The sequence below is a fragment of the Alternaria burnsii genome (genome assembly GCF_013036055.1).
Source record: "Alternaria burnsii strain CBS107.38 chromosome Unknown 746, whole genome shotgun sequence".
In the NCBI taxonomy this organism is placed as follows: domain Eukaryota; kingdom Fungi; phylum Ascomycota; class Dothideomycetes; order Pleosporales; family Pleosporaceae; genus Alternaria; species Alternaria burnsii.
Window position 1 is genome coordinate 170,278 of NW_024066109.1, and position 23,587 is coordinate 193,864.

The 23,587-nt window shown below is 52.5% G+C and overlaps 9 protein-coding genes across 9 annotated transcripts; 3 read left to right on the forward strand and 6 right to left on the reverse strand.

The window, feature by feature from the left end:
* Positions 1-589: 589 nt before the first annotated feature.
* GT037_002628 (uncharacterized protein) lies at positions 590-2,874 on the forward strand (the record flags this gene model as incomplete). The annotated part of the gene is made up of 3 exons (XM_038927675.1): positions 590-1,110; positions 1,183-1,222; positions 1,375-2,874. 3 exons carry the CDS (start codon positions 590-592, stop codon positions 2,872-2,874), a joined length of 2,061 nt encoding a protein of 686 aa, XP_038788953.1.
* Positions 2,875-3,064: 190 nt separating this feature from the next.
* Positions 3,065-5,163, reverse strand: GT037_002629 (uncharacterized protein; the record flags this gene model as incomplete). Its single annotated transcript, XM_038927676.1, has 4 exons — positions 3,065-4,055; positions 4,110-4,726; positions 4,784-4,863; positions 4,947-5,163. The coding sequence occupies 4 exons, from the start codon at positions 5,161-5,163 to the stop codon at positions 3,065-3,067; spliced, it is 1,905 nt and encodes a 634-aa protein (XP_038788954.1).
* Positions 5,164-5,798: 635 nt separating this feature from the next.
* GT037_002630 (amidase) lies at positions 5,799-7,703 on the reverse strand (the record flags this gene model as incomplete). Its single annotated transcript, XM_038927677.1, has 3 exons — positions 5,799-5,914; positions 5,970-7,104; positions 7,395-7,703. The coding sequence occupies 3 exons, from the start codon at positions 7,701-7,703 to the stop codon at positions 5,799-5,801; spliced, it is 1,560 nt and encodes a 519-aa protein (XP_038788955.1).
* A 416-nt stretch (positions 7,704-8,119) lies between these two features.
* Positions 8,120-8,965, reverse strand: GT037_002631 (uncharacterized protein; the record flags this gene model as incomplete). The annotated part of the gene is made up of 3 exons (XM_038927678.1): positions 8,120-8,436; positions 8,510-8,880; positions 8,928-8,965. 3 exons carry the CDS (start codon positions 8,963-8,965, stop codon positions 8,120-8,122), a joined length of 726 nt encoding a protein of 241 aa, XP_038788956.1.
* Positions 8,966-9,119: 154 nt separating this feature from the next.
* GT037_002632 (fad dependent oxidoreductase) lies at positions 9,120-12,199 on the forward strand (the record flags this gene model as incomplete). Its single annotated transcript, XM_038927679.1, has 2 exons — positions 9,120-10,186; positions 10,510-12,199. The coding sequence occupies 2 exons, from the start codon at positions 9,120-9,122 to the stop codon at positions 12,197-12,199; spliced, it is 2,757 nt and encodes a 918-aa protein (XP_038788957.1).
* Positions 12,200-13,223: 1,024 nt separating this feature from the next.
* On the reverse strand, positions 13,224-15,134 carry GT037_002633 (kinase-like protein; the record flags this gene model as incomplete). The annotated part of the gene is made up of 1 exon (XM_038927680.1): positions 13,224-15,134. One exon carries the CDS (start codon positions 15,132-15,134, stop codon positions 13,224-13,226), a length of 1,911 nt encoding a protein of 636 aa, XP_038788958.1.
* Positions 15,135-16,214: 1,080 nt separating this feature from the next.
* GT037_002634 (uncharacterized protein) lies at positions 16,215-16,490 on the reverse strand (the record flags this gene model as incomplete). The annotated part of the gene is made up of 2 exons (XM_038927681.1): positions 16,215-16,266; positions 16,327-16,490. 2 exons carry the CDS (start codon positions 16,488-16,490, stop codon positions 16,215-16,217), a joined length of 216 nt encoding a protein of 71 aa, XP_038788959.1.
* Positions 16,491-18,235: 1,745 nt separating this feature from the next.
* GT037_002635 (uncharacterized protein) lies at positions 18,236-20,347 on the forward strand (the record flags this gene model as incomplete). Its single annotated transcript, XM_038927682.1, has 5 exons — positions 18,236-18,299; positions 18,556-18,596; positions 18,951-19,131; positions 19,534-19,857; positions 20,229-20,347. Coding segments are annotated over 5 exons (729 nt in total), but the record flags the coding sequence as incomplete, so codon positions are not given.
* A 1,447-nt stretch (positions 20,348-21,794) lies between these two features.
* GT037_002636 (uncharacterized protein) lies at positions 21,795-22,544 on the reverse strand (the record flags this gene model as incomplete). The annotated part of the gene is made up of 1 exon (XM_038927683.1): positions 21,795-22,544. The coding sequence occupies one exon, from the start codon at positions 22,542-22,544 to the stop codon at positions 21,795-21,797; it is 750 nt and encodes a 249-aa protein (XP_038788961.1).
* Positions 22,545-23,587: the final 1,043 nt, after the last annotated feature.

A 23,587-nucleotide genomic window follows, 5' to 3' on the forward strand; every position in this document is an offset into this window, starting at 1 on the left:
GAGGAGAATCAGCGCGATAGTGAGGGCGCGAGTTGCGACATGCGCTGATAGCAATGGGGGTGCCTGCTGGGAGCTTGTCGCAACGTTGAACCACTGAGGTTCGCGCTAGTCCGCCTTGGGAAATATCGCTGCACATCACTCAGGAACGCCTGGGAGAGCCGGGAGCCGCCGCCCCACACTCCGCCTACACCACTACAGTACATGATGCATTCATAGTCGGACTTTTGGTGTTATGAATTAGGCATATCTTAGTCGTGTATCACTCCCGATCGGTACGTGAGATTCAAAAGTAGCAGACGCGCTCTCCGTATCATGTCGGACAGAGATTCATACACGCTGTCGCGCTCCGACAACATCATACTGTGTGCCCTTTAGTTGGTTGGCATGAAGAAGCCTACCCTGTGTGCTCCTACATTGCAAGGCGTGTCCTCTTATCGTCTCTCTTTCACTCTCTCAGTTTTCTAGTTGAGGCTCTCCCCACTGTCGTTTCCTGTTTGCTCTTGCCTCGTTTGTTTATCCAAGCGCGGCTACCGTATATCCTCTATCACACTTCCCTCGCAAACACATTATACTCTATCAAACACTCACCATGGCCTCAGCACGGTTACAGCGTCTCCAAAGGTTTGTCCAAGTAGACCTCGATACCCTGCCAGACCGCCCTACCTCTCCACGACGTGAGTCCAAGCCAGAGCCCGAACCTAATCATGCCAACAGCAACTCCTCTGGCGGTGTATCGCTCAGAAACATGCCTCCAGATTCGCCTGCCAGCAAACAGATCTCACCCAATTGGACTGTTGCAGCTATAAAGACACCGCCTACCGAGAACACAGAACGCCGATTCGTTTGGATTAAAGACGCTTACAGCTCCTTCAACCCAAACCTGGACTCGATGCGGCCAGCCACCTCTCAAGCTCCAGCACCTCGTACTGATGCTGCTGGGCTTCCAGTGTCCGATCTCCAACGTGGCGACCTAGCCTCACCTCGCCATCACTTCACCCCAATCCAGGCACTGGCAAAGTATCCCTACAAGTACTGCAACAAGATCCATATGCAGGACATTGCTTCTGCTTTCTTCGACCAAGGAAAATTCTGGCAGCGAGAGTGGGATCTGTAAGTCTACTTCACCTCACCACTCACCCGTCATCATGGCAGAAGGGAGAAGACATACACTAACCTCACCAGATACTACATCTGGGACATTGAAGAGACTTCCAGGCCTTTCGTTCTCGTTCGCGAAAGCCAAGTTCAAGCATTACTTGCTGAGATCAATAAGCACTTAAAGCTTGCTTTGAGAATCACCGACCAACAGCGAGAGGAGGCAAGGCTGCATCATTGTGCTACCAGCTGAACACTAAGGCTAACTGTTACTGACAGGGCCTACTCGTGCATTTTCCTGACCACCCACGCTGCCTGCCTCGTTATCTCGGCCGCTCCCAGTCGCGCGAGGACGTTGACAGCATGGCCGAAAACGCCCCCAATAATACTTTCCGTGCAGCGGGAGAAGCTTCCCATCCACCACTGGAATCACAAACTCTGGAACGGTTCAGGCAACTGATGGCGAATTTGGCAGAAGCACAAAAGGCGAAGAGCAAGGCAAACAAGCAAAAGAAGCAAGAGGACCGCATGGCTAAAAACAAGTCAATGCAAGATCAGTTCAAGCGTGCCGGGAGGTATCTCGGTGTTCGTGGCTCAATCCAGGCTTCGTCTTCATCTTCCTCCTATCCGGCGATCGACCCCTCCATGCCAGTTCCTTTCCCTTTTGATCAGGATGTCGTTTTTGTGTGCGTCGATGTTGAATCGTACGAAAGAGCCCATCACAAGATCACCGAAGTAGGAGTAGCTACACTGGATACTCGGGAGCTCATCGGTGTTCCACCCGGTGAAAACGGTGCGGCATGGAGGAACAAGATCCGAGCCCGTCACTTCCGCATCAACGAATACAAGCACCTACGCAACACCGAATTCGTCACTGGCTACCCCGACGGTTTCGATTTCGGTGAGTCAACCTTCATTCCCCTCAGAGAAGCTGCAGACCACGTCGCAGCCTGCTTCCATGCCCCCTTCGGAGCCCAAGACGGAGATGGCTTCCCCAGTCGGCATGATCCGACTGAGAAGCGCAACATCATCTTCCTCGGGCATGATACTCTTGGAGACGTCCGCTACCTCCAACAGCTCGGCTACGACCCCATGAAGGTAGAACATATTCTTGAAGCTATGGACACCGCAACTATGTACAAAGTCTGGACCCGAGACCCACAGCCCACTAGCCTGGGCAGAATCCTCTTAGCATTCGATATTCCAGGCTGGAAGCTACATAATGCGGGTAACGATGCCGTGTATACCGTGCAGGCCATGTTAGGTATCTGTGTTAAAGAGGCGACTCTCCGTGGCTCTCCCGAATTGGACGATATGCGCAAGCAAGAGAAGGAGAACAGACTCAGAGCTAGGATCGAGGAGGCTGAGCAGAAAGCCAAGGATGAAGCGGAAGGCTGGAGCGATCATGAGGCCGTTGGAGATGGCGGCTCACCGATTCCTCTTGCTTCTGCCATTCCGCCAGTATCAAAGCCAGTACAAACTAAGGCTAAACCTGTTCCGCAGTATGATGGCGCTGGAGAGGATCATATTGGTCCGTCTCGTAGCCGTGGGGCGCTTAGTGAGGGGCACGGGCAGCGTGAGAGGGGAGACCGTGGCAGTGATAAACAGGGAACCTCGAGCGAACATGGTCAGGTAGACAGTGGCGGTCGTGGCCAGTCTAGTGGAAGTGAAAGATTGAGAGGACGGGCTCGTAATCTGGTCCCTGGCCGTGGTCGTGGTCGTGGGCGCTCGGAGTTGCCAAAGGAGGAGGCTGTTCCAAATGTGCAGTATCATTGGTGAGCAAGGGGATGAATACAAGGAGCTGCACGCGCTGAGGCCTTATCGGGCTATGCGGCGTGTCTTCCCGTCACTAGGGTTTCAAGGCCGGAGGATACGATTTAATACTGGAGATTGCTGAGCATGCTTCCTATACCTGAATTCGAACACGACCATAACTTCTGACTTTGTCATCCCTTCCCGATCCTTTGCTTTACGAGGGCGTCTTCACCCACCCGTCAGACACTAAACCCGTCAACTTAGCAGCCGCTCTCTTTAGCTCAGACACATCCTTGCAAGTAGCGAAAATAAAGCGATCAGGCCGCAGGATAACAAATTGCTTGCTATCCGACTCCCGCCAAATACGATCTGGCTCATAGTACTGCGGCTCCGGACGCCCTTGGCAAAGTGGCGAAGCTGCAAATTCTTGGCCTGTTGCTAGACGGTAGACATTCGGGTGTTGCGTAGGGAAAGTCCAGCTCGTTTGGATTATCTTGGTAGTCTTCAAGAAGAATGTCGTTTCAGCTGCTCCCAACATACCACCTGAGACGGATTCAATATCATGGAGCAGTGGCTGAATGCGATGGAGGTCCGTTGCACCATCGATGAAGACAACAAGTTGGAACAACCCCTTTTTCCCTTGTTCGAAGATGACATCGTCGGTGAACCGGACCCCCTTCTTCTCCTCCTTTTCGGTTACTCCCACGCAATACACTTGCGGGAAGTTCTTCCCTCCTCCACTCTCACCCGGCAAGAAGGCCATATTTTCCCTCTCCTGCCATTCATACCTGGTCAGCCCCTCCTTTCGATTTCCTTGTTCCAGCCATCTCTTCCAACTCGGCACCAACTGCATTCCCCAGAGATACCAGTCCCTCACAAAGATCTTGAGCGGATCCGTTTCGCAGACATACGCTCCATTTTCAATGGTAGATGCGAGCGAGTGGTCGAGTTGTTGTTTGCGTTCTGTGTACCAACCTTGCAGCAATCTTTGGTGGTTGACATTGCAAGTAGGTTGTTTGGAATCGGCATGGTGAGGATACGACTGAGGCGGTTGGGTCAAAAGAGCAAGACGCCAGGCAAGTCCCATTGCATCCCGAAACCCGCTCGCGATGCCCTGTCCCCCGAATGGCGGGAAAACATGCGCCGCATCTCCAACGAGCGCCACGCGACCCAATGCCCACTTATTACAGCTCCGTGCTGAGAAGCTAAATGGGCGGCAACGAAGAACCTCGATACAATCCAATGGATACCTTACGTACCCATCAACACCATATTTGCTTCCAGAATGCGTGATGTACGGATATACCACTTGCTGTATCCTTTCCCGACCAGCCATGTCCACCCCATCCTCACCCTCCAAAACCACGAATTCAAACCGCCAGAGCCGATCGGTAGGCAGTCCGAAACGCCCACACACAGCCGCTCGCTGCGGGTTGCACAGGAATCTGAAATCGTTGGGGAAGAAGAAGTCGTAGACTTGTTGGGGCGTGTATCCCTTGGCCCACAACGGAAAGTCAGGATGCGTGTCCGAGTTGGGCAGCGAGATCTTCCAGTTTAGGGCGACCCAGGTTTGCGAGTAGGCTGACGAAGTCACTTGGTCTAGGGTGATGCCGCGGGGTTCGAGATAGTGTTTTCGTGTGAAGCCTGTTTTTCCGTCTGCGCCTACGAGAAATTTACTGCGGATCTGCCGTTCCTGTCCAGTGGGCGAGGAGGCATAAGTGATGTAGGTCCATTCTGCATCTTCTCGAATCGACGTTACTGTTGCCCCTAGTCGTAGCTGGGAGTGCTGTGCTTGCTCCATCTTGCATCGAAGATGTTTCTCTATAGCTGGTTGCTTGTGACATAGGAAACCTGGATGCCCTGTTCCTCCTTCAGTCTAGATGCAGTCAGCATGGCCACCATCTCCTAAATCTTGTCATGGTAAAAGACAAACCGTATTGTAGTCCATAACCATGAAAGGCTCTCTACCAAGCTCATTATGAATACCACTGATAAATTCGAACTTGCCCATACCTGTGCGGGTCATCACAATGTTAACACTCTCTCCCTTTCCCACGCACACATCAGAACAGCAGAGAAGGGAGCACACAACATACATTTTCCGATATCTGTGAATACCTTGTCATAGACACCACAAGCCTGCAGACAGCGTATGCCGTCTTCGTCTAGAGCGATTCCACGTGGATCTGTATTAACACTTTTTTCCTGTTCAAGGACTATGTTGCGCACGCCGTGTTTAGCGAGGAGGACTGATAGCATGGCGCCTGTTGGCCCACAGCCACATACCACGACATCTACGGTTTCAATCTCCATTGTGGATAACATGGCGGGTGCTGTATGGAGCAGAAGGATCTGGTTTTAGAAGTTTGTGTATCGTTGCTTCTTTTCGTTGCTGCAGGAACGGAAAGGCAATCACTTTGTGTTCGTTATACATGAGCGAGACAATTGTAGAGTTGGCTTGAGCGAATGGAAAAGCGGAAATGTGCGAGTAGCCGGAAGCTTGGTCTTGCGATACGAATGCGAATAGCGTGGATGTATTAATGTAGCAGACCGCCTAGGTAGGAGAAGGAGGGCATGACGTACATCGTCCCGAGTTTTCTTGGCTCTGCTTATGTTGCGTTACCAACCCCGCATGTCGCCTGTACATGCGCGGAAGAACGACTGAATGCGAGGCATGAGTCGAGCATGCATAATCATTCAATGGAACGTGGACGCCTCCACATTGCGATATACCACGATTATGAGGAAATCGTTGTCTCTAGAATGATTCGAAAGTCTATCACCACGTAGCACACTTTCAACCACTAGTAATAAACACCCAAGATACTCTGATACTAAAAGTCCGCATCATCGATAATTCTCTTGGGTATTTCCAGAGACCAGCACCCTGTCGTTGCTTGTTGGATAAGCAATGAGGAAAAAGAGATACCTTGGAGACTGCCGTCTGGCTAGTCTCCCAACACGCCCTCAACAATCTTCATAACCTCCACCAACTCCTCGTCCATCATACTCTTTCCTACGACCTGCACGTGTGTCGGCAAACCCTCACAGTCATTCGCGTCATCTGTAGCAAGACACATTAGCCCGGATCATTTCTTTCACCGTCAACAACAACTTACAAGGTGGTTCAAACTTCACTCCTTCTTTCATAAACTCCGCATCCTTTTCCTTCTCCGCCTTACCCACGCGCAATATCCCACTCGGCCAATTCAACAGATTCACCACCACCGTATAAATCGGTAGACCATACGTATCGTGTTTGGGCGCCACACCCTGGTACCCAGGCATTAAAATGGCGTCGAGTCCCTTCTCCCCTCCCTCCTCCTTCACACTAACATCCCCAATTACCAATTGATGAAACTTTTTGACAATCTTGGCTTTCTCAACATTCGTATCCCACAACTCGTCCAACGTCGCCTGCCACCCTTCCAATTCCGGAAACGACATTGTAGATAGACTGGGTACCATTGGTTCCCCGCTATCTTTGATGAATTGGAAGGGAGTTTTCTTTGGATCAAGCATAAAGAACTTCCACGCTAGCATCGCTGTACGGTACAGATCTGGTATCTTGTCGTCTAGCAAAACAATTTCATGACCTGCTGCTTTGAGTTTCATAGCAGTGGTATGAAGACCGCGCGCAACAGGGGGATGAAGCGGCCGTTCTTTACAGCCACGGATCAGGCCGAAGCGGAGGGGTTTGTTGCCACCCAAAGGCGAGACAACACTCCGCCATGGCACATTGAGGCAGTTCTCGTCGAAACGGTACGGTCGTGCGCTCACCACGCTCTTCATGAACAATTCGTAATCACGCGTGGAACGACCACAAGGACCAATCACCACGGGGATTGACCCGGGGCTCCCGAGTCTCCCTACTGCCACGCCACCGGCGAAGGGAACGCGACCCGCAGTTGGCTTCAATGAGGACCCGCCACAGCATATAGCGGGGATGCGGTTCGAGCCCGCGATATCGGTAGCGACGCCCAAGACGCTTCCTTTCATGGCGAGCAGGGCGCCTTCACCGCCCGTGGAGCCGCCGGCTGTGTGGGAGAGGTTGTTGGGGTTCAGAGTGCGGCCGAAGATGTTGTTGTGCGAGTCTGCTGTCATCATTGTTTGAGGGAGGTTTGTCTTCACGTAGAATACTGCACCCAGTTCATGGAGAACGTCGACCAAGGCTGAGTTGGTTGCTGATGGGGGCCGTGGAATGAATGAGACGTAGCCGAGGGTTGCTTGGACGCCGCGGACGTTGAAGGAGTCCTAGATAGGGGTTAGTATGGATGGGGGTGAGATTGCACTACTAGAGGAGATGACGGAGAGGTAGGAGTAGAAAAGGGAGATGATCAGGTGTAGTAGAGGTAGAAAAAAAAAGAGAAAGAGACGTCCACCATCCTCCCCTCCACCCGGATTGAGATGAGACTAGATACCTTTAAACTTATTGGAAGCCCATGCAAAGGACCCATGACCTTGCCCTCCTTGTTCAAAAAATCATCACACTCCTTCGCCCGCGCAATCGCTTCTCCAAACATAATCTCAGTCAAACAACTCACGCACTGCTGTGCGACAGCCGCTCTCTTACAAAACGCCGTCACCACTTCCGTACTCGTCAAGCGTCGCTCTGCCATCATGCCGACTAAATCTGTGGCATCGTAGTTTTCAGTAATGTCCAACTCTTTCTCCGTCAAGATGCCGCATGTCCGTGGTACGTCCAACACGGAGATGGACGAGGTTTCTGTATATTGTGATGTTTGAGAGGGAGGAAGGAGCCAGTCTTTTGGAATCGCTGCGAAGACTGATTCGCGCTTTGATTGTGCGAGGGTCTGCCAGTCGGCTATGAGTGGTGCCGTGGTCGTGGCCATGGCTGTTGGTGATGAGTTGCAGTCTGGCTTGGACTTCTGGTACCGAGCTAGTTCGCGTCGGGACTTGGAAGGATGAGTAGAAGAGTGTATTTTTGATCCGAGAAGAGCAGAAAGCAATAGTGATGGTGTAATACTGAAGACACACCCTAGTACTACACGCTGTTGATGAGGGGCTCTGGGGAGCCGGCCGAGGTTCCCGTGTCGGAAATACGATCGGAACTGGCCACGTGGGGAATGTGGGTATAGACTGGGGCAATGCAACTGCTGTATGGAGTTGCTTTTTCCAGCATAGGGAGCGGACCGTTACTCATGGAGAATCCGTTACTTCAATTCCATCAATATCTGGAGTCGAAAGGTACTGCTAAACCTACATAAGCTCCACAATGCACAAGTGAACATGATCATGTAATGTCCGTCTACGACTCAATGATGCCCGCAGTTGAGCAAAGGCTGCGCTGCAAGGTTTGGTCCTTGTGCAGCCCATGTTCAATCTCTCCTCCTCTCGCTCCTCTTGTGCGGTGACCTGCTCCTTGTATCTCTCCGACGTCTACGGTCTCTGGAGAGTGATCTTGATCGCTTCGCATCGGCGTCAGGTTCGCGCTTGCGCTCTGTATAATCTTCCCTTCGCTTATGGTCGCGGCTTCGCGATCTATGTCTGCGTCTGTCATCGCGACCATCGTCTCTCCGCCTGTCGCGCGACCGTGAGCGATCTCGGTGTCTATGTCGTCGCTCTCTGTCGCGTGAGCGACTCCGTGATCGATGCCGCCGCCTTCGCTCTCCGTCATCGTCCCTGTGTCTCCGCGAACGTTCCTTCTTCTCCCTCTTCTTCGCCTTGTCGTCATCCTCTTCCGCCTTGGCCTTCTCGTCCAATGTGTCTTTGACATCTGCCTGGTGTGCCTTCTCGCCCAGCGGCGTCAGGTTTGCGTTGTTGCGTACCGGAACGGGCAAGCCCATAGCAGCCAGCATCGCGTCCTCCTCAGCCTCCTTCAGCTTGCGCTTCTCTTCTTTGATGCGCGCCGCCTCGGCTTCTTTGGATTCTTCGTCGCCTTTTGCATACCAGTTCAGGTCGCGTCCTTGTTGCCAGCGACCAACGGGCGCCATGAGCGAGTGGCCGAGATAGTTTTCGCGTTGTGCATCGTTCTTGACGTCTTCCCATTTGAAGTCGGCGCGACCGCCGCTGCGCAATGTTAGTCACAAGCCCCGAATCAGTTGTAATGAGCTTACCGGCTTCCTTCTTTGCGCACCGTTTGTACGAGATCCATGGTGTTGGTGTGTCGTGGTTATGCGATGGAGAAGATGGCGCAAGTGAGTTGCGGCCAACACGCGGAGGTGAGAGGCCCGTGCCCACAATGGCTTCATTACCAGCCTCAAAGAGCTTCCAAACACAATCACTCTCCAATCACGACTAGCGCCAACATGCCTCCGATACTTCCACCACCCGACGAGCAAGAGTACGATCAGCCCTTGACAATCGATGGCCTACCAGGGCGCGACCTGGCCGCTGGGAACAACCTCTTCTTCTATTTCACCTCGTCGCCATGGTTCGATCCGGAAGACTGTATCAACATAGCCATCTTCACCAATCTCAATCTCCAGGATCCAGCCAATGCCCAGACTATTATGAACGATCCAAAACTATGGAATCAGCGAATCAAAGAGACACCTAAAGGAATACAATATGTCATAGCAGGCGAAGGGCAGGGCGACGGTCACCCATGGCTACTCCAGCGGCAACACAAGGCCGAAGTCACAAAGGATGATGGCAGCAAGGAAATCGGCATGTTTGTCGAGGGCAACTGGTACACGCACGGAACAAAGGTCCTCATGGCGCCGAGCTTGCTGGACGTGGTGCAGAGTCGATTGCTCACTGTTGCGACGCGCATGGAGCAGATGGCTGAGATATCAAAGAACATGACGCACTGGACACCTGCAACGGGGTACTCGTACTTTCCTCCCTCGCATGAAACTTCAAAGGCTGCGACGACGGCCAGTCGAATCGGTAGTCCGACACTGGCGCCAACGGACCCAGATGTTGCAGGCTCGCAGTCACAAGGCGCCGGAGCGGGTGCAACTTCACAGACGACAGATCCACTGGCATCCACCACCGAGTTCTCTGATGCCTTGTTCATGCATTCCCTCAATCTCACAAACGCGTATGGAGACGAATACATGGACGAGAATCCACTCAAGGGCGAGCCGGGCGCGTTTGTTTTCGAGGGCACCAAGACTGCTGTGAGCGCGAGGAACAAGGCACAGGAACAAGCAGCGCAAGCATCTCTGTCTGCACCGCCCGCGGGACTGAAGATCGAGACTCAGCCGCCGAGCGTGGCACCGTCTGCTGTGGGTACACCAAGAGGGGTAGCGACGCCGACTACTGCGGAGACACAGGGGAAGAAGGGGGCTATTGGTGCTGCGCCGAAGAAGAAGAAGGATAGAAGGAAGAGCCAGGGTGGGCTGACGAGTCCGACTACGCCGAGTGTGTCGTAAGATGGTCGCAAGAACCAGATGTCGTCCGTTTCCTTGTAATGATACCCCGACTGTACACAGGTCGAAATCCAATCATCACTAAAAGCCGTGTCTATCGTATTTGCCATGCGCTTGACCCTGTTCAGTGACGCATGAATCTTGATCCTGATAAGCTCACGTCTAGCCAACCGGAATAGAATGTGCTTGCCATATCCAACGCCTCTCGCTTCATCCCGAACACCGAAGCTGCAAAGTCAGCAACGTTAGGCCACCAAACGAACGCTCTATCGACATTGCCTTTGGTATGTAAACAGGTGGTATCCCCAGGATCCCTCTCCAGACATCTCGCCCCTGGTCTCCAAGAAAAGATGGTTCTTAGAAAGGTTGTCACAACATGCTCTCAGCCCAACACCAGTCACCACGAAGCACAAGGTACCGTCATCGACAATCCAAACCATGAGGTAAACCCCAGGAAACAACCCCAAGACTTCCTCCCCGTCCCCAACCCAATGACCAGCTACTGGCTCAAACAACCCCATCCCTACGCCAAACTCCGCACAACACCGCACCTCCCCGTCTCCTGCGACATCGCCATCATTGGCTCCGGAATGGCTGGCATTCTGGCCGCCTACCATATCCTACAGACCTCGCATACCAATTTCCTCCAGACTGGTACACCCATGCCTCGCATTGTCCTCCTAGACGCACGGGATCTCTGCAGTGGCGCCACAGCCCGTAACGGCGGGCACTCCAAAGTCAAAACAGCCACGCTCACCAGTCTCGCGGATGGCGTTGCCAGAACAGCCTTGCAAGACTACGTCCACCGCACCCACGTAGAGCTGAAAGCACTCGTCGACGCCGAAGGTCTCGCAGCAAAGTGTGAATTCGAGTTACGTCGCAGTTTTGATGTGTTTCAAGATAAGGAGGAGTTTGAGGGCGTGAAGATGGCATATGATGAAGATGCGAGGGTAGGGCAAGGTTGGACCAAGAGGACGAGCGTGGTGCCTGGGGAGTGGGTGGAGAGGATCACAGGGGTGAGGGGGTCCGTCGGGGCGTTTAGCGTTGAAAGTGCGAGTTTCTGGCCGTACAAGCTTGTGTGTGGGGTGCTTGAAAGAATGGTGGAGAAATTTGGAGAGGTATTAAATGTACAGATGAATACGGTCGTGACTCGACTTGCCTCTTCCCCATCGACAGCCAGTGTTGAGAGGACGTCCCGCGAAGTCAGTACCACCACCACCACCCGAGTGGTGAACATATTGGAAACACCCCGAGGTACTCTCACGGCGAAAAAAGTGGTCCTCGCAACAAACGCGTACACAGCCTCTCTCCTCCCTTCCTTCAGCAAGACGATTATACCATACAAAGGCATGAATAGTCACCACGCGCCTTCTCCATCCGCATCATCTTCCTCGCCCCATTCAAACCACACCAGCCACGCCACACAATCTCACTTGAACAACACCTACAACATCCACTTCTCCCCGCTGTCCCCGAAACACCCCACCGGATGCGACTACCTAAATCCCCGCCCGGACGGCTCCATCGTCGTCGGAGGCGGCAGCTGGTTCTACCAGAACAAGCACAACGAGAAACACGATAGTGATGATGATGATCCATATGCCTGGCTCAACACGGTAGACGACAGCACAGAAACTGGACATTTCCCAGCAGACGTGTATGCGCACTGGACACACTACATGTCCAACACTTTCTTCAGCCATCCTCCTCCATCATCTTCTTCGTCTCATTTCGAACCAGATAGTATCTGGACAGGTATCCAGGGTAAGACGAACAATGGCATGCCGCACATCGGACGGGTTCCTCCTCCTGCTGAGAAAAGAGACAAGCAGCAGCAGCAGCAACAGCAGTGGATGTTGGCCGGTTTCAACGGCGGAGGCATGGCACTGATTCCCCTAGCAGCCAAAGCAGTGGCGAAGATGGTGCTACGGGATTTGGACTTTGAACATGTGCAAGACGAGTTTGGACTGCTTGAGGGCATGGGCACAGGGGATGCGAGGATGGTGTCGTGATATTACACACACACACATCAAGGGGAAGAGGTAGGCATACATGGGTGGGCAGTAAGTGGCGTTAGAATATATATATATACACACACATATATACACATTAGGAAGGGTGGTTGGTATGACAGCAGCAGCAGCACCTTCCATTCCAGCTGGCTAGACACAAGCTTATCGGGACTGAGACGTTAGTCTGCGGGAGGACAATGGATGGTAGGGAAACAATGGTCATGGCAAGACCAAATTCAGCATGGAATTTAGCCTCTACATGCACACCATGTACGTCCTACAGGTTGATATCTAATTACAAATACGTAAGCTATTAAATCTATAGGTGTATTATACACAATTTATCGACTGAAATAAGAAAGTTGTTTAGTTTAATGGTGATAATCACCCTCTTGATTGATTCAAAGAGAAACATGCGATCGTCACTGATTTGCAGGAGGACGTAGAAATGAGTGGGTAAATCCCGGATTCCTTTGACTGAGGGAATCTCCGACGGATACGAGTCTTGACTAACTAATTTTCATCCCTAAGAAGCGAAAAAAGGAAAAAAAAACATAAACTCCATCCCATATGCCGCTTGCTTGTCCCCTTTCATATTTATGAGAGCCCATCTGCAAGTAAATGAGTTTGACGAAAGCCTTCATCAGAACAAGTTTCTTTGTTTCAGCCGCCCACCATCGCCAACAAATGCAAGAGTCCCAGACAATGCTCAACACCCAAGAAGTAACAAAGGAGAGATACCAAGACGACAAGGTAGAAGTAGTGCTCGAAAATGATGAGTGATGTTCCGTCGTCGGTGAAGTTGCGAGTAGTGAGGTGTACAGCGTACAGGTTATAAGGTTAGAGAGGAGAGAGAGATAGGAAATGGTATCTCTAAACAGCTACAATTTGAACGTGGAGGGTTGAGGATTGGGGGATGCGCATCGTAGGACTCTCGCTACAACGTATTTCCTCAAAAAGCAAAAGCAAAGAAAAAAAGGGATAAGAAAAGTTGTCAAGACTACAAGTGGCAGGTCATAGTGCCTTACCACACCCACTCAAGGTCGCCCAAGTCGTCCGTGACCTGGGCGTGATGATCGGCATGAGAGCGCCAATCTTTGCTCTTGTACCAGTTGTCCACCTTTTGCTCCCAAGACCCGACGGAGTTTTTGTTCTCGTTGTGGCTGGGACCCCAGTTGATCTGACGCATGCCAGTGCCAGTCCGGCTCCGCTTCCGGGCGGAGGTCGGGGGTTGAGCCGACTTGGGAGACCTCATAGGCTTCGATGGGGTCTGCTGCTGGACTTGTTGCTGAGCCTGCACGGCAGGACTACGACGACGGTCGCCGAGAGCAGCCCACTTGTCGGCAGCGGAGCGCTTGTTGGCCGGCGCAGGGGTGCGGTGCTCCTCAAAAACAAATCCAGTTGCAGCGCTGACATGGTCGACCGCATTGCGAATATTCTTGGGGGAGCGATCCCTGCTGTTGTGAACGGTGGCAGGGTTCTTGACCTCCGACAAACCGCCGCGAGGGGTCGACACACCTGACCCGGCTTCAGAAACAACAGCCTTGGCCTTGGACGACTTCTCAGCTCCAAAGGAGTGGCAGTTGTTCTCAAGCTCGGCAAGGAACTGTGCGTCATCGTCCTCCTCGTCCCAAAGGTCACTCCAGCTCTTTGAAAACACGTCACGCTTCTTACCGAAGACGGAAGACATGCTGTTGAAAGCCTTGGCAGGGAGTGAGCCAGAGATAGGAACGGGCCGAGATCGGGTAAAGTTCATCGACTTTGGCTCGCTGACGTCAACCGACTTGAAAGATAAGCCTAATCCAGAGTCCACAAAAGATACGGCAGACGCAGTATCTGGCTTGACGTCGTAAGGAGGACCACCGAACATCTCATCCTCGTAGATCTCGTCGTCAGGAATGGCTGAGAGCTGACGGAACTGCTGAGGTGGAGACATTGCCAAGGCCTTCGCCCAGGGAAATGATCCACCGTTATCGAGCTGAGGCGTTGAGATGGAAGGTGTACGGAGGGGTTCGCGGTTGGCTCCAACAGCGACAACGTCACGCTCCTCAGTGCAGAAGTCATCGAGGCTCTCGTCATCGGTGGTGAAGCTGATGACGCGGTCGAGAGCGTCCTTGACAGCGTTGAGGTCACGCTTCTCGGGGTCGATGGCCAAGCACTGTCGGATGACCTCGAAGGTATCCTGCGACATGTTGGGGAACACATCGAAGAGACTCTGACGGTCGAGAGCGAAGTCGGCGTACAGAGGATCCGAAGAGGCAGGGACAGCGAAGGGGTTGCGCTGGAAGAGAATGTTGAGAAGAACGATGCCAATAGCCCAGATGTCTGCCTTGGCGGTAGAGTAGCCAGTGTTGCCAGGATCGTACTGCTCGGGAGCCATGTAGCGGTCGCTGCCTACGGCAATCTCGTAGGACCAAGTGTCTGAAGTGGCGAGACCAAAGTCACCAAGCTTCATCGAGCCATCTTGAGTAAGGAAGATGTTCTCGGGCTTGATGTCGCGGTGGTAGATACCCTTGGAATGGATAAACTCGACAGCACCGACAAGCTGCATCATGAAGTCTCGCACGTGCTCAGTCTCGAGAGGACCCTTGCCAACACGAATGGCCTCGTACAGGTCGCCATTGGAGCAGAACTCGAGGACCAGGTAGATGTGATTCTGGGTCTCGAAAGACTGAAGCATGTTGACAACGTTGGAGTGGTCACCAAGGTGGAGGTGAACGCCAAGCTCCTCGGAGCGCTCATCGACAGCGAAAGCGGAAGGGCAGTTGATGGCGGCGGAGCTCTTGGTGATGACCTTGATGGCAACGTTATCGCCGGTTACAAGGTCCTTGGCCTGGAAGACCATGCCGAAGGAGCCATTGTTGAGAGGGGAGATTGTCTCGTATCGTCCATTGAGCACAACGCCGTCGTGAAGCTGATCGCGCATGCACTCCATTGGGAAGATGTGTAGTGGAGATGGGGGGTGGCTTGAAAAGTGAAGCCGAACAAACAAAGGAACAGGAAAGCTCGATATGCGAATCAAACAATGGGCAGACAGCCGGAAGCCCAAAAGCGATGCTCTATCAGACTTTTGGTGACACGGAGTCTTGGGAAGATATCAATAAATGGTTGTAATGGTGGCCGATGGTTGTTGGATAGTTTGGACCGGAATATGTCGTGAAGCAACAGCGATGGCTGTCAAAGAAACGGAAAACAAAGTCGTCGGTGATATATGCACAGGAGTCCGTCGACGGAAACAGCAAGGAAATGCTCAAGAGAGTGTGGTTCTCATTTGTCGGTATTAATTGCGTATGGATGGCTCGAGTCAACGAACAATCGGGATGTGAGAGAGAGGAGGGATGGAGTCGTCGACGTCCAGAAAGTAAGAGGTATCGCTGCGTAAAAGAGAAGAGAGTCGTAACACGTGGAAGTGGAGGGTGTCGTCGGTAGGCAGACAGTAGGGGGGTGTCTGGATGACGCGATTGACGGCGTGAGTCAGGTGGCACGGGCTCACGCGGAAGGCAGCTAGCTTGTCGACAAAAAGGGTCTCGAAGATGCCAGTTGTTGTGTTGGCTAAGACGGATTCGGTCGATAGAGCATCAAATGTCTGCGTGAGCAAGCTATTGCAGCGCAGGTGGTCCGGCTGAAGTGAGGTGAGGTGAGAGATGAGGACGAGTGGGTTACTCGGGCTAGCTGTCGGGCGGATATCGGGATGGCCAGCAGCGAGCTCTCAGTATCACATCAAATCAGAACGCGGCAACGGCAGCTATGCGATGGAGTATATGAGTGTATAGCGTGGTTGTCGTGTGGTGGTGGTGGAGGGCCAGGAGTCGGAGGTCGGAGGGAGGGCGGAAGGCGGAAGGGATGATGTTGTTGACGTTGTTGACGTCTGAGCTGCGAGCAGTTGCGGGCTGCGGAAGAAGGAACGATGGTGAGGCGGTGGTTATTAAGGCAGCAGCGGATGTTATGATGAGGATGGTGATGAGGAAGCAACGCTAGAGCTTGCGAACAACGACGAGAGCAAAGTGGGTACGTGTTATGGAGGCATCGGGGGTGAGTGAGGTGATAGCGGGTAAAAGACGGCCATGCTGGGTATTAGAGGGCACACCTGGGCAGCGCCAGGAGCTGAGCCCTCGGGACCCGCTCACAGCAAAGCGGCGGTGACCAGACAGGGGTGCGGCTTCGGGACTAGCGCCAGTTGACTAGCTAGGAAGCTACGTGGCTTGCATCGTAAAGCAGCACTACTCGGCCGGCCAATCGTGTGCGCTGCTCGTCTGCCAACTTTCCATGCCCTTCGACGGCTTTCCACCATACTCGTCACTGTCTTGACCTGCTCCCCCAGCCTTTGTCCCTGCTTTGGCAGCAGCAGCGGGTCTCTCGGCATCGCATCATCGCTTTTGCATCACTCATTGCGGGTAACCCCACCTGTCGGCCTTCTGACGGCCTTCTGACGGCCACTGTGCTGGCGGACGAATGCTCAGAAATTAGCTATGACGAGTGCTGAAACATCGTCCTTGCTTCACAAAGACGGACGGCGGACAAGGCGCGCATCCAGACCACGACCAACCTGACTACTTGTCGTACGCCAATGCTGGCCTAGCCCCAAGCGCCGCCGTGTGCTGATCGTAGCCCATCGCAATGTAGCACACAGCTGCCACCTGGCCTGTAATTGGACTCGGCCACCCTCCATGCCCTGCTCCAACCAGACTGTTATCTCTTGTTTCGTGATGCTTGCCACTTTATCTGCAGCTATCTTTGCATGAGCCTTGCGGTACTCTGCCGACTACAGAGTCGCTGCTGTCGTGTGCTCTTGTGTAGCCAGCTGTGCCATCCAGGGGCTGGATCTACGCCCCAATACAGCATGACAAGTGTTTCGTGTGCTAGCGGCGAGGCCATTATGGTACACTATTCGGCTGACTATTGACCCTCAACTTCGGCCTCGCAGTGTTGGGCGGGTCGCGGCAAACATTAGAAATCCGGGGAAAGCTTGCGCTGCCTTGTGTTGTAACTGTCTGCGCCCATTGCTGTGCTGCACATCAGCGTCGCAAGCATCGCGCGGCTTCAGTCATCCAAGTCGCTACAACGCGCGCTTTAGATGAGACAGAACATATGCATGCCTCGCGGCTCATTCAACCAGCGCATGTTATCGCGATCCTTCCTCGTCCTTCTGTTTGTTGTCTTTGGGGCTGCCCAGATTCCCGAGTAAGCTTCCCACTGCACTCTAAAGGAGGACACGCAGTAGCTTGCAGCAAACTTGCAGCGTCCTGCATCCATAGCCACCCAGAGGGCGTGTTGGACAGGCACTCGACGGGCTACTGCAGGTAACATGCACCGGGCTATTTCTTTGTATCCACTCGCTGTGCCTGTCCCTGGGCTACCCTGGAGCGGTGTAGAGCAACAGCGACAACACATTCTATACCAGCGAATAGTATATCCAACTTTTCTTGCGTTGGGCGGATTTTTGGCACGTTGAGCCGACCTGATCTCCATGACAGGCGGAGTGCAAGTGGGGGCCTGCGGAAGCTATCTGGAAATCTTGCGACATCGAGCATCAATTATGCTCGAGTTAGCCAGGAACACCCGTCCATCTCACCATGGTCGACCGCACATACTCCCGAATACACGTGAAGAGTGTGGATATTCTGGGGCTCTTATGACGGTGTGCGCCTCAACGACCAGCCTCATCTGCGATTGTTGCAAGGAAGTCAAGCCAGTCGTTGGGGAAAGGTCATCGTGACTGTACGCATGGCTTCAACCTCCGATGCCCGATGACTCCTAGAAAATTTTCTTCTTGACAGCACGTTCACGGCTGTCAGGCCTCATCTGGCAGTCGCCCTCTAGTCGTCCGGAACCTGTTTACAATTCACAATAGTCCACAACTTGCCGTGGTAACACATCTCACCGCCATGTTTTGATGTTCCCATCTCAAGCCTCGCACCACTTAGCTGCCAGCCCAGACACACAAAACTGCAGTTCGCAGGATAGAGGCGCTACAGCAGAGATTCCCCCCCCTCACCGCTGTTCACCGCCCTGTACTCAACAACAACAAGGAAAGCAATGTCTACCGCGTCCCTCGATGACGCGCGCTGGAAGCAAGCAGAGGTAGTGTTGCTCGATATTGGTAAGTCGCATCGCTTGCTTCTCGGGTCCCGCATGGAACGACTGCGCCAGACTGCAGCCAGCCTTCACCAACCTTGTGAGGCATGCGTCTAGTCAGCAACTTTCCGATGGCCAGCGACAAAGAACCTTGCGCTCGCCTGTCATCCCATAATGTCTGTGTTGCTGCGCTCCCGGGCGCTACCCCAGGTTTTGCTTGCGCCACTACAACTTCAGCCGCCTTGTCCAACTCCAACGCGCGTGCTGACATGAATTTCTAGAGGGCACTATTTCGAGCATCTCATTCGTCAAGGATGTCATGGTAAGCTTTTCCAACCTCGAATGTCATTTCCCTCGCGCGTCCACTTTCCTCTACTGTTCGTCTCGAGGCGCATCTTCCCCGCAGCCGTCGAATGATCAACACCACCAAACATCCGTCGAGAATCACGCCGGCCCGCCCTCCCATGCCATTCTCGTGTCACAGTAAACTGTCACTCGGCAAATGGAGCAAAGCCACTCGTCGCCTCCATTTCTCGCCTCCCCTGTTCTAGATTGCACTACCGGTGCTGCACCTGCCACTCCAACGATGATCCAACTTCCGTCATCTGTCACGCGACGCCTGGCCTGTGGGGTGCGGTTTTCCCCTTTTGCGCTGTCTTGCTCACAATAGCCGCAGTATCCGTACGCACTAGATAGTCTCACACGACTAGCACATAATTCGTGGAGCGATGCCGGCTTCCAAAACCTCATTGCGTCGTTCCCAGAGGACAGCAGAACAAGTGCCGATGCGCTGATCGCACATGTGGAAGACCTTACGCGGCGCGATATCAAGGCTGTGTACTTGAAGCAACTACAAGGTAGGTTAAACAAATGAGTTTGTTTCATCGAGGTCAAAGTGCCGGGATTGCATCTTGTGCCAAATCACTGCCAACACCAAGCGCCGACACCGCGCCGCTCTAAAGTCGGCTAGCGGGATCGATGGTGGGTTGTTGATTCGATCGGCCAGTCACCACCGGGAGTATTATCGCGATAGTCGCCGCTCTGTTGCAGCGACGCGTAGTGGTGCCAAACCCTCTCCTTGTCAGCTCGACGCCGCTCCAAGAACGATTTTGTCTATCGCACCGCAAGCGTACGGATCTGCTCATCCTAAACGCTACTTGCGTGCTAGAACCATCACATTCATATGCACATTGCCCTTATCATATCATTGGCATTTAATCAATACTGTGGGCTTCGCCGAAACTAACAACGTGTCGCAGGCACTCTATGGACAACTGGCTTCCGCAACGGTGATCTGAAGACCCCGCTCTTCGACGACGTCGTGCCTACACTCGAGCAATGGAAAACTACTCAGGGCAAAACACTGGCCATCTTCTCCTCGGGCAGTGTGGCAGCACAGCTGCAGTTCTTCTCCTACGTCAGAGACGGTCCGAATGAAACTCGGGACATTAAACCCTTGTTCTCTGCGCACTACGATACCGTGAATGCGGGGCCTAAGCTGGAAAAGGAGTCTTATCAAAAGATATGCTCTGAGTTGGCAAAGGACGTGAGCAAAGTCACATTCTTGACTGACAATGTCAAAGGTACGTTTTGGGGGGAGGTTTTCTTGTCACGCCTTACTTTGAATTTGTGAAACAACACACCACCTGCTCTCACCGCCCTAGACCCCCACCCCACCTCTTGTCTCGCACTTACTTTCTGTCTACCTACCAACACACACCACCATAAGGTGACTTCACCTACATACCCCACATATGTCTTTCATCGTCATGCCGCATATCTCGTCTCTCGTTTAATCCGCTTGTATGCCGGCTGTCTTGTACATGTTCCACGTATCTTTCTGTCACGCGACCCCACCATACGAGTACCCGCAGGTGTTTCATATCCTCACTGCACGTGGCTAGCTCGAAGACTTCTGCAGTACAGCGATACAGTGACTAACACGTCTGAATAGAGGCTGAAGCAGCCACGGCAGCGGGCGTCTATGCTGTGGTCGTGGACAGACCGGGTAATGCGCCGCTGTCGGATGAATCGAGGAAGAGGTTTGCTGTGATTGAGAGGTTGACTGACTTGCCGTAAGTTCTTTTTTTTCCGAAGCGCTGTAAGCAGTAGAAATAGAGTAGGGAGATGGCGGTGAAGATAGTTGCTGCTCTACTGTTTGTTGGAGTATTATAGATCAACCTCGAGAGATGAGTATTAGATGCGTAATCACAATACTACATTCTTGTATTCCTTTGGATGATGTTCCAGTCGCAAAGATCATTTGTCCTCGTTACTGTACTTGCGGGTCTCTAGAAAATATGTGGGAATGTAAGTGTATAAAGTCGCATTATCATACATTGAGAAAAAGGCTTTCGGTCTGAAAACGCATTTTCCCCCTACATTATTGTCGGTCGACTGCGAGATCTGACTACCTCTTTAAAAACTCCACAGCCCCCCAAATTATCAAAAGACTTTCTTTCTTGACTGACCTCTGATAGCTTGGCCTGGCCTGAGGATTGTGTAAAGATAGGAGAATATCGAGGCTCAAGTAGAACTTCAATCTGCATAGGACGTCCATCACGGCAAGTCGTGGGAAAAAAAAACATACGGCAGCTCTAACAAACACCATTCCAAATCGGGGGACGGGTGAATGAGCGGGAGATTAACACCAAACAAATCCTAGCTCGGTGCCTCCGCTGATGAATGAAGGGGAAGAGGAGCTGAGAACCAAGCTTATCTAGTGCTTACAATTCGCCAGCCATCGAGATTATGGCAGTTTTTCGGTCCTTTCTTCCTCTTTCTTAGTTCCCCGTTCAGTTGGCGGCCCCCAGGCGTTCGTCTCGTCTCGTTTCGTTCGTTCATTCGTTCGTTCGTTGGGTAAAGTTTCCCCAGTATCGGAACCGCAAGCAAGCAAGCATTTCACGTTCTAGATTTCGATTTCAAAGTATTCTTTTGCCGCGAGTCAGACATGTGATAAATATAACACATGTTTTTGTGCAAGTTAAAGTTTCCTAGGCGTCGGAATAGCAATATTGGATGGCCAGGTTATCCGTTTCACAATCTTGTCTGTTGGGAATATTCGTGGTATTGCAGAATACGATTAAAGCAGTGAGAATGCGTGGGTTACGTGGAAGTGGCGTGATGGAGAATTTTCCTTTGTCGTGCTGTCTCTTGATAATATTGCGCGAGATTGCGTTACTTGGTCAACCGCTGACGTATACGTTGTGTGTTGGTTACATGTCTATACGTTATCTTGGTACGCAAACATTTGGCTCGAAGAGACTTGGACTTGATCTCGCTTTCCATAGTAGTCGTTACATTCGCCCCCGGTTTGTCCCTCTTTTTCATCATATTGTCAAGAACCGAACGAGAATCGCGTACCGAACCGTCTTGTTTCGTGCCAATCTGGGGGTGATGTTGGTCTCGGTCCGCAGAAAAGGAGGTCTTGTCCGTATGGCACCAAAGTCGACAGCATCTCAGCACTCTCATCGCCATCTTCATGCCCATTCATCTCCCTCGTCCTTTTTTTTTCTCCCAACTAAACAGCATCACCAGCGACCCTCTGAACCCAGACCACTGTCTCCTCAACCCGACTCAAAAACGGACTATGTCCACTCTTCAGCCTCGTGACCTCGATCTCTCCAGCCGCCTCTTTCACCCCATTAACCATGCCCTCCTGAACCTGCGGCGGAACACACTCGTCGTCTTCGCATAGTAGGTAGCTAGTCGGTATCTGCTTCCAAGCCGCACCCGTAGCAGGCGCATAGAACGAAGCTACAGCCTGTGACTTGATTTGCTCGAACCAGTATTGTCCCTCGTCCTCGGGCAGGTCACCATAGAAGATCTTTGCAACTTTTGCATATACATATGGCTCCTGGACATCCACCCACTCGGGAATAAAGTGGTGAATGGCATCCTGCAAACAGATCCCCTCGTCCAGAATATACGCTGCCATATACCCCGTTCTCACCACTCCACCGCTTAGCCCTTGTGCTTCCCGCTCTTTCTTGCCTAGCCCGACTAACGCACACCCGGCGATGATACCACCCCAACTGTGTGCTAGGACGACGACGTCGTTTCCTGAATTGCCAATGGCATTGAGTACGAGTGCGCGTACAATGGTGATGTCTTCTGTGAGGTCGGCTGGGGGGTCGGGATTGCCAACGGATGCTAGTTGAGCAGAGTGCGTTGTGTAACCTAGAGCGTGTAGTTTGGTGATCAGGTGGTTAAAGTGGGAGGGTGTGTGCCAGGCGCCTGGAATAAGTACGAGTTGAGGCTTCTTAGACATGGTGCGGATAGGTAGGAGTATTGCGGCGAGGTTGAGAGGTGGGATAGGTAGGGTATGTCGGTCGAGGAGAGATGCGTGAGTCGTACTCGATGATTCTCGTGGAAGGGTTGTTGGTTATCTTGAAACTTATAACGGGTGACTGGTCTGAGCGTTGGTCCACTCGTATCTCACCGTGACTGATCAAACCTTTTCGGGTAGGGTATGCGCAGTTCAAGCTCAACATTGTCTGGATGGTTACTGTGAGTTGGGAAGGAGGCAAGCGGTCAGTAATTACTAAGCATGGTGTTGTGGGAGCCAGTCAGCATAGCGACTGCGGTGTCGTGCTGGACGCCTAGATACGCCCGGGCTGACATGGTCTTGATGTGTATGTTGGAGGTATAGCGCTTACGTGTCCTCACCGTATTGTTGTCGAGTCCGAATCGAAATCTAGGCGGAACAGACGATGGTAAGACGTGTTTGTGAAGGTGAGCACAGTCAGGGCCATGGCTCTGTGCTGACGGGTACTACAGCAATCTTCCCAATCTTCCCCACAAGGGCTGAGCATGTGTTTCCTGGGACGCTGCCCTCAATTTTATCCTTGAAATCCATATACCTTCGAATGGATGGCATGTTTCTGCTAGCAGAAGTTGTGTTCACATGTCTTTGCTTCCGATTCCTCCATGAAACTGGTGTTGACCGTCGCCATGCGGCATGGCATGAATGGCGTTACGATATCAGAAAAGCTGGCTCTGGTCTTGACAGACGAAAGCTGAAAGCGTCGAGCTGGATGCTCCATTGAGGACACTGTCGGATCTCCATGGCTCAATCTTCTCCCTTGGTCCTCACATAGGATGTGCTTCGGTTGTTGATGCTCGGCTGGTTGTAGTATGGATATCGGCACGTGCGTGCACGAGGATCGGTTCGTCACATGGTGTAAATTGGTTGGTTCATTGCGGAGTTCTCGTTCGTTCACGTCCCATAAAAAATACTTCCACTGAGGTCGATATCGGATTGTTGGAGTTCCAAGGTCTCGATCGAAATTGATAGTGTGGAGTGGGGCGGAC